General features: G+C 40.4%; 1 protein-coding gene across 1 annotated transcript in view; it reads right to left on the reverse strand.

Moving 5' to 3' along the window:
• The window catches only part of WNK1 (WNK lysine deficient protein kinase 1), a 109103-nt gene that overhangs the window by 70361 nt on the left and 28736 nt on the right, over nucleotides 1-10006 (reverse strand). The window contains 1 exon segment of the mRNA XM_079992080.1: nucleotides 6063-6235. Within this exon segment, the coding sequence (XP_079848206.1) occupies nucleotides 6063-6235 (173 nt within the window).

Consider the following 10006-nt stretch of genomic DNA (forward strand, 5'->3'; position numbering starts at 1 on the left):
ATTGGGAGTACTGAAAACCAGCCTTCCTTTTCAGAGGTAATAGAAACTGCACAGCAGGGCTCCTTCACAAAAAGAATAACTACACCTGCAGCATTTATATAAATCAATACACTGAACTGATTGGCTCATGAGTTAGAATCCAGGGGCCACCAATCTTTCTGAACCTGTGGGCACATTTGAAATTTTGAGTGTGTGGTATAGGAGCAACCCACCTCTGGTGCTTTTCCTTAACTCCCTTATGTGCACATGCTCACATAAGCACACACTCCTTCTCTTTCATATTCTTTGGGTTCTGGGTAAAAGTTGAGATTCAGTAGAATTAAAACAAATCTTTTTTAATGTGCATGATTTTATATGAGGTTCCCCTGCACCAGTAAAGCATTTTTAGTAGTAGGTTGCACAGTAAAAATCACAGTGACAGTGCTTGCCAGCACCACAAAAACATGCCCAAGGCACAGATTCCCATGTATCTTCATGATTTTTACATAACATGACAACAAAGTTACCATCAAATCACAGAACACATCTGTGACACAGGTGGACTATGATTTGACAATACTCTTGAGGTGATCCCATGTACAAATTATGAGGTTCCATAAGGATTGACACCTCAGATTTATGTTGCTGCTCAATAGTAGCTCTGAAAGTCAATGAAGGCAGATATGATCTGTTACTTGATTTTGAGGGGAGCAGGGAGTAAATAACCTCTGAAACAACAAATGCGATTTCAAGAAGATCTGTTTTACTGGATCCATGTGTGCACACATGCTTTTTCTCTACTGACCTTGGCAACTCTTCTTTCTCTGCTGGCCATTCTTAATTCATCCCCTCAGTATGCTAGAACAGGCATGCCCAACTCCCAAGTGACTGCGATCTACTCCCAGTATAAAAAAACTGGCAGTGATCTATCCATTGTCAGCTTTCTTTGGAAGGCAGTGGCAAGAGTTGTTGAGCTCTTTTTGAGGAGGCTTCATCAGAGTTGTTGGGCTTGCGGGGGGGGCAGGTTGCGATCCCACAATGACCAGGGACAGCCCACAGTCGACCAGTAGATCGCAACTGACTGGTTGGACATGCCTGTCCTAGAAGATCATTATTCCCCTTTCTTTCCTTTCCTCCTAATTACTCCACTTTCTAATCAGTTGCCTGAAGTCTTGAAAAGCACATAGGAAAAATCTTCCTTCGCCCTGTTTCATTTTTATATGTTTTTCAAAAGGAAGGCAAAATAAGCACATTCACTACCTCAAAGCAGTTTCTCTTTTTCATAAAATAATTTTAAGTATCCATTCAGTTTTCTGTACATGCTGTAATAGTTATTTTGTCTTTTTAAGCAATTAGCTTTACATCAATTAATTTTGCTTATAACCTAGCTGTTACACTTCCTGCAAAAGCTCCATTTTCAAGAGACGTCAGAAGTGATACCAGCTTAGGATAATATTTGAAAAGTCAGCATCCCTGGCAGGAAAAGTTGGGGCCCAAAGCCTTTAAGAGAAGAGAATTGGCAACAGACAAGTACGTTTTAAGAGCCAAGAATGTAAGCAAAGACACTATAGCTGAGCCAAACTGCCTCTCTTAAGATGTATCTTGTGCAATGGGCACAAAAACCTGAGTGGTATTATGCGAGCAGCAAAATACTCAAAGGGTATCTCAGCCAAGAAATCAAATCAGAACATGTACACCAGCAGTTTCCTCTCCCAGTCTCCCATGAGCCCTTCATACTCATACTTTCCTTCTAATATCCTCCTCTTCTCAACTCTTATTCCAAGCTGAACTCCAATTTCCCTCTGAAACCATCTCTCAAATGCTTTTTACAGGGCAGTTTTCACACCAGGATTAATGTTTGAAATGTGATTTCAAAGTCCCTCCTTTTGAACTACAGAAATTGTAGCAATGGGGATTAGTATCAATCATCCAGAACTGGCAGCTGTCCAAATTATTCTATCAAGACATGCTCTTACAATGAAGTGGATAAGCAGAGATCAGAACATGGACTGAATTGTTGTTGAATAATCACGATAAGCATCTATTGTAAGATCATATAATAATGGCATCCAAGCTAGTCACAGAATCCCAAACACCTGTCATGGGGGGTGACATGGGAAGCAACCTTTGAACACTGAACATTACATGGAAAGGAGGAAGCCTGTTAATATAGAGGAAAGGTTTATGGGGGGAAGGGGTATTGCTAAAGGCTGAACTAAGAAATTAAATTATTTTCCTGGAAGCTAACTGGGGTATAATGAGGTTTGTTCACAGGACAATGGGCTTGTCAAGGCACACAAAAATAACTTTTCCCACCAGATTTTCAAGGAGGAGCAAAATGCTTCTGGAAGCACTGACACCTCACTCACATTTAGATAAAGGGTAGTAGGGAGAGAATCACAATACAGAATATGCCAACTAAAAATACGTTTCTAAAATTCTTAAAATTAGTGCAGATATTGTCATTGGACAGGATCAAGGTCTCAAGGAGAACATAAAAATCTTTTCATTTGTTAGCTTAATTACCATCAGTCAAGTAAAGGCAAGTTTACACTGTAACCAAGGCTTCCTGGCTGAGCTCCTTCATTTAATGTTTCAATAGCTAAGTGGTTGCTACAGTGACATCATAGCTGTCATTCACTTTCCAACAAAAACTTCTTTTCATTATGAGTTGACATTCTGCAGTTATGCTCCTTCCCCCATTTCACCCAGGGAAAGCAACAATGAACCAAAGCACTGTTCTGAATTTGAAAGCAGTGCATACCAGTACTGGCTAATTCTGTTAAAACAGATTGGCAGGTAAACTAGTATCATATGTTGCAGCAAACGAAAATGAGCTTACAGGTCACTGAAATCTATCAGAGGAAGTGAAATAGCATCTGTAATTCAATTTATGTGGGTGACATGTGGCTTTTAATTCAAATGTTTTAGTCACTTCCAAGTGTCCTTGTAAATCTTTTAAGTACTCGCTATAACTAAATGCATTTCCATTTCTAGCCACCTCTGAAATGCTGAGTATCATCTACTTTCCCATTTGTCCTGAACTTCTGTAACATAAATACTACCTTATCAAAACTTGCAAGAATAATAAATCATTTCCTAGGACTAACACAGCAACAGCCTTCTAGGCTCATGAAGATCTAACATGCAGTCCACTCCCAGAATGAAAGCTCCCCAGCTGTCAGAGAGGTTGAGGGTCTCAGGGAAGGAGGTCATTGCTCTGAGGTAGAGGAAAATAATACATTAGAAGGAACCCATTCCTTGGATGAGCTGGTGTCCTCTTGTGCCAAGGATATTTTTCTAGGAGGTGGATGGATCCTGGTTGTGGGTGATTCAATAATTAGGGGCATAGATGGTTGCCATTATGATAGGTATACAGATTGCATGGTGAACCGCCTACCTGGTGCAAAGGGTGCAGGTGTTGCCCACTGCCCACAGTTAGACAGGTGGTTAGTACTAGAGAGAAGTCAGTGGTTATGGTGCATGTTTGCACCAGTGGCATGGGGGAAATGTAGTCACGAAGTCCTGGAAACAAAATTTAGGTTGCTAGATAGGATGCTGAAAGCCAGGACATTCAATGTAGCTTTCTCCAAAATGCTACCAGTTCCACACACAGGACCAGCTAGTGTGGTGCAGGCTAGCAATCCATGTGTGGATGAGATGCTGGTTGTGGGAAGAGGGGTTTGGATTTGATAAGCACCGGGGCACATTTTGCAGCAAGCCAAGCCTGTACAAAAGGTATGGACTCCACTTGAACCAGAATGGAAGCAGACCACTGACACTGAAAGAGAAAAGACGGCATAGCAGCTTTTGAACTGATTACAGGGGAAGTGCTAACAGGAGCTGATTGGAACAAATCTGCCCCCTGAGATGAAGCTGGGGGGAGGGGGGAAATGATGAAAATTTAAACTGTGGAGCTGTAGAACTAGGTGAAGGGGCAGAGGTCAGCAATTCAGAGAGGCCAAAGCACCCCAGGCCAAAGACACTTGAAGATGGACACTGTATGTAAATCTTTATAAGCTAATGTTAGAAGCTTCTGAGCCAAGGTGGACAAACTGGAGTGCATGGTCTTAAAAGACAGCATTGATATAGTGGGCACAATGGGAATCTCGTAGAATGGAGGGAGGTAATGGGAAATTGTTATCTCCAGATATAGACACTATAGTAAGGACAGGGAAGGTTGTACTGGAGATGGTTTCACTCTGTACATCAAAGAGGACACTGAATCAAGCCAACTAGAAATCCCATCAGAGGCAGGCTTGTCCACAAAATTATTGTGGATGGTGATACTGGGCCCCATGAGTAATTTAGTATGGGGTATGTACTATCACCCTCCCTTATCTAAATGCTCAGGGAGATCCTGAGATGAAAAAGGAAATCAAGAAAGCATGCAAAAGAGGAAATGTAGTAACAGCTGACAGGAGAACAGAATGCTATTGCATTTGGGTCCTGCTTGCAGGCTTCCCATGGGCATCTGGTTGGGCCACTGTGAGAACAGTATGCTAGACTAGATCAGCCAGTGGTCTGAGCCAGCAGAGCTTTTATTATATTCTTATTCTCTAGTCAATTTAAGCCAATTTAAATCAGGCTTATGAAGGAGGGCTTGTTTAACTAAAGTTTATTTTAAGCCATAACTTCTAAGATTGACGGTTTGCTCGCTTGGGAAAAGGGGGAAGCGGGCTTTAGAAGATGCTAGCAGATACAGCTGTTGCTCAAATAAGATATTTTGTAATGGTGGTTACATGTGCTCAGTCACTGCACATGCAAGCCTATAATAAAGCCTACAGAAGTTGCCAACAGAGACTAATTACAGGCTTCTGCACCTGGACAGAAGTAAACCACTCACAATTTAAACTTAATTCCATTATGGACAGCCAAATTTCGACTACAACCCAGGTAAATTCAATTAATCCTGTTATCTTTGATTTGGGAAATAAAGAGATTCATCAAAGTGCTGAAATACAAGAATCTGGCATGAAAATGGCAACTGGTCTCCAAACCCACAGTTTCTGAAAAGGAATCTGGCAGAACTGGTAACTGACCCTTTTGCCGCTTTTTAACTAATCCTATTTTGGGGTATCAGTAGACCTCAGAAAGAACTCAAGTTGAGATACTTTGACTAGCTTATACTAGTTGAGCTACTTTGACTACGCTGCTCGTTTTCCCTCCTTTTCTACCTTGTGGGAAGAAGGTATTGTTGGCATAGTATGTAATGAATTTTAATATTTTTAACTATTGATTTTAGTGTTGATTTTTGTGCACAGGCATGGTCCTCACAATAAACGGATTTGATTGATTGATTGACTAGCTTATCTACAGTCCTTTTCCGTAACTCACTGATTCCATTCGTTTAAGAGGATTTCAAACTTGACAGATACTCTTCCTCACAGTGTACCTCCACACAAAAACTAGTTGCCATTAAGGAATTCTTATTTTAAAAACAGTTTAATTAAGTAAGAATTTCTTAATTATATTACATGAACTTATGAAAATAGGAAGCTGCCTTATACCAAGTCAGAGCATAGGTCCATCTAGGTCAGTATTATCTACACTGACTGGCAGCAGCACTCTAGGGATTCAGACAGGGTTCTCTCCCAGCCCTACCTGGAGATGCCAGGAATTGAATTTGGGACCTTCGGCATACAAGGCAGATGCTATATTTATGGTCCTTCCCCATAGTTTATTTGATACATAATTCTATTCTGAATCAAAATATAGAGAAGAGCAAAGAGTGCTTCCCTGACCACTAGAGGACTCCCTTGCTGCTTATTTTGCCTGGAATTTCAAGCATTTGCTGTACAGGAGACATGATATGGCTTGCCAAAGTAGGACCTCAAAGCCTATTAACATTTCTTCCATCACAGTACTGCACTGACAATGGGTTGAGAGGTTTCATAATTTAAAGCCCAAAGAGTACACAGTAGCTATCATTCTGAACCTCCTTCTCAGAAATGTTCAATATATATCCAATGGCTTTTACAAGGCTTTTGCCCAAAAAACCAAACAACTTTTCATTTATTTTTTTGGTAATTTTGATATCCATGTACATCATCAGTGTATGGCTCTGGCAAGCCTATACTCACGTTTTCAATGTGCCAGATGTCATAAGCTCTGTAACCAGAACAATACACTTCTTTCCCTTGACAGTAGACTCCCAGGAATCATAGAACCTAACAATGTTAGGATGTTGAAGCCCTTTCAACATTTCAGCCTCCTCCTTAAATCGTTGCCTCTCCGATTTGGACAGCTTCCGATCCTAAAAGATGGGGGCAAGAAAACATATATGAAAAACTGGAACAAAAACAAATCAAACTTAATTATATAGGCAAGGCCACAAACATGCAGACTCTTGGGGCAGGATTAGATGCTACAAGACACACAGGACTGAAGAAGCCCAGCCGCACACACACCCCTCCTCAGCCAACACGTGATGTAACATCACTGCAGTTTTCCATTCTTTATCTCCACAGCAGAAAGTCAGTGGTGTCTACTTGTGCTATACTAAAATTTACCAGTAAGGAGAAAGACACCTCAGGTGACCAGATAAACTTGTAACAGCTACTTCTTCCCTAGAAAAGTATGGCTTTTACAGAACTTCATGCAGTTTGATTATCTTCTTCCTTAAAAAACCATCTGGAGAATTTACTTTTGAATTTATGGCAAACTTATCAGACTTTGCCTACAAACATATGCACACTTGACCACTGCAGACCAACCTTGTTTAAAAATACAACTTGCTCATTTAATACTTTAATTTCTAGTTTCTGTAAGGTTTAAAATATGCTGCATGACTACTCATAACCCTATAAAGGAATCCTTACTTTAAAATTACTCACTACTGAAGGATGATAAAAGAAATAACAGAGAACTGTGGTGACCCTCCAGATGCTGTAGCATTCCAACTCCTATCAGGCCCAGTCAGGGTAAGATATGACCAGGGTTTGAAATCAGCTGGGCGCTAGTCACATTTTGCAACTTGAAACTGGCCTCTTACGACCAGATGGAGATGTCAAGGCACCACCTTTGACACCTAACATCTCCACCTGCCTGGCCTGGTGATTCAGGGGGTCTTGCAGGGTAGCGCGACTGTAAAATACGTGTCTTTTGCTGCTACACTACCCTGCAGACCCCCTGAATCACTCAGCAGCAAAAATAATTTGTCTCCCTCCCTCCCTCTCTGCTGTGCTATTGTGTGAATCAGGTGTTGAGGTAATTTGGTTTTAGTAAACACTGAAAATAGCACAGTGAAGGTGCTTGATCTCAATAGGTAGGGAGTTCCAAAGTGTAAGCAGTGCCACACTAAATGACCAAGTTCTGACAAATGTGGGACGAGTTCTACATGGCACCTGTAGTAATGCCAATTCTGCCGATTGAAGAGGACAAGTGGACACATGTAGGGTAAGGCAATCTCGTGGGTAAACTGGTCCTGGGCTTTATATACTAATTTATGCAATTCATATATATATATATATATATATATATATATATATATGTATTTCTACTGAATGCTGCTTTTCTTTTCCCTTGTGACAGTTTTGATTGCGAGGTCCTTTTTTTAGCATGAATTACTGAATGTTATCTTAGAATTCAGAGTCTTGCTATTCAAGAATTTAAGCAAATGTGCTTGCACACAAAGCATAAAGGGAATGCCTCAGTAATCCACAACAATGTAACAATGCTACTTGAAAAACATACGAAGAACCTGCTGGATCAGGCCATTGGCCCATCTAGTCCAGCATCCTGTTCTCACAGTGGCCAACCAGGTGCCTGTAGGAAACCTGTAAGCAGGGCCCAAGCACAAGAGCACTCTCCCCCCCCCCCCCGGCACCTGTGGTTTCCAGCCACTGGTATTCAAAATGACTGGTGATCTCAACAATGCTGAATTCCAAAAGAGTAAAGAAAACCCTGGATTGAAAAGCAAAACACATGCAATTGTGTTCTACAAATTTAGAAACACTTAGTAACCTAATCTGAGAAATTTAAATACTGTACAGAACTTTCAAAAGCCTGAATTTCACCACCACCACAATTCTCTTCTTAAAAGTTACTTTTGCAACAGATTTGTAATGGCAAACAGAATACAATATAACCACATCTTACACAGGGTTTTGGTTCCAAGGGTTCCGCATATACACAAAAATTGTGTATACCCAAACCCTTGGAACATCCTTGTGGCTAAGGGGGGAAGGGAAGAGAGAGAACATGCCCAGAACTTCTAGAACCTGTACACAGAGCAGCCCTTGCCCTTTAAAAGCTTTTTCCACACAGTGGACCTGGCCCCAAAATAGCTTTTAAGCTCTCCACCTTGATTACATTCCAGTTGTGCAATTTTAACTGGCCGGTGTTCAATCATGTAAGTTAAATGTGTGGAATATGTGATTGTACTGTAAACTCGTCTACTACCATCCTTTCCCAAAATTCACAAACATATGCATGACAAAAGAATTAATCTCACTTTTGTTGCACTAAAAGCAGAAGAAAACATGCTATTAGAAGTGCTGGTACAGCAAATTACACTTTTGGAAGAGGGCAACTGACTTGACTGGTAAGCCACATATTTTGGGTCTTCTGCAAATTCTCTCAGATTGCAAGGATTCAACAAGCAGTATATGTAACATTTTCAAGTATTCCTCAAAGACTTACTTAAATGAGAAAGCAAACACATTTGCACACATTTTTAAAAATGAACTACTGATGACTAGACAGCAAAACCAGGCCAGTTAAATATGTTTCTTACTGGAAGCCTTTAACCTTTGGATGTAAACATGGAATTTTTGACTTAAGATGCTTTCCCTGTTCTCTGCAGGGTGTGTCAAATGCTAACTTTGCTCCAAAGTCATTTGGGAAAGGAGTGAATTGCACTGCAGCTGACAATGTATTATAATATACTGTTTAAGGAAACACAACTCTGGGTAGCCGCCTGGAACCCCTGGAATCTTGCTACTGCTCAGCAGGGATTGGGGATGGTACACAACCTTTTTAACAATACATAGTTCCTTACCGATCAGGGCAAAACCCCTACAGCATACAGGCTGGTCATTTAAATGAGCTGCATGACCATGTGGAAGTCTTCAACCATGTTCTACCACTTATCAATTTCAATTTAATTGCCCCACAATATTAAGATGACATGTGCTTTGCTGTGTACTGACTAAGAGTGGGCCACGGCTTATATAGCATTTATTTTTTCACAGTTATAAACAGATAATTAGAACAAATCATAAATGAAATCCCAAAGGATAATAAAGAAAATGGATAAACACTGCATTTCCTTGATAGCAAACCTCCAGGGCTCGTCACATCCCCTTCAACAATATTGCCTTCCTAGCAAGTTGAAACAGATGCATGAAGCCTTGTCTGCTAGCTTTGTTCATTCCTTTCCACCCACATTAAATTGTTTTGACATTGTTTCAACAGAAATGCAACACTGCCCAGCATGTGACTTGCATTTCTGTAATATAAGGGCACTAAATGTGGACAGAAAATAAAAGAATCATTCAAACCACAACTAGCCTTTCTTGGCAATTTATACTTGACAGGTATTCAACATTGGAATCAGCATTCAGTCTTAGAGATGCCCAATGTGTAGCACTAAACCCATTATATCATAGTCCGAATTATATTGATAGTTCATCCAAATAAAAATGCTTAGTTGTCTGTTCCAAAGCTTAACTTTCCTTTCCTTTCTGCATGTAACTTTTTTAAGTATCAAGGAGGCACATTAAACAACATTCATACAACTGCCAGGCCAGCAGCTAGACTTCCTTCAAACTTTTCTCCCATCTAGCTGCAAGATTAGAAGAACCTTCACTTATAACTTGGTCAACTTCATTTAGCTCCAGATCCAAATAAACAGTCCTCTGAAACTTCATAGAACATTCAGGTAATAGCAACCCATTTCCCCAGTGGACATTTCATATTTTTTTTTATTCACAAGCAGAGAACCACAAAGCAATTGTTCAAGTTGCATACTTGGCTACCATGTCCCATCCACCCTCACTATATAAAGGAGTGGGTAGAATGAAAC

The sequence above is a fragment of the Podarcis cretensis genome, assembly GCF_951804945.1.
Source record: "Podarcis cretensis genome assembly, chromosome: 10".
Classification (NCBI taxonomy): Eukaryota; Metazoa; Chordata; class Lepidosauria; order Squamata; family Lacertidae; genus Podarcis; species Podarcis cretensis.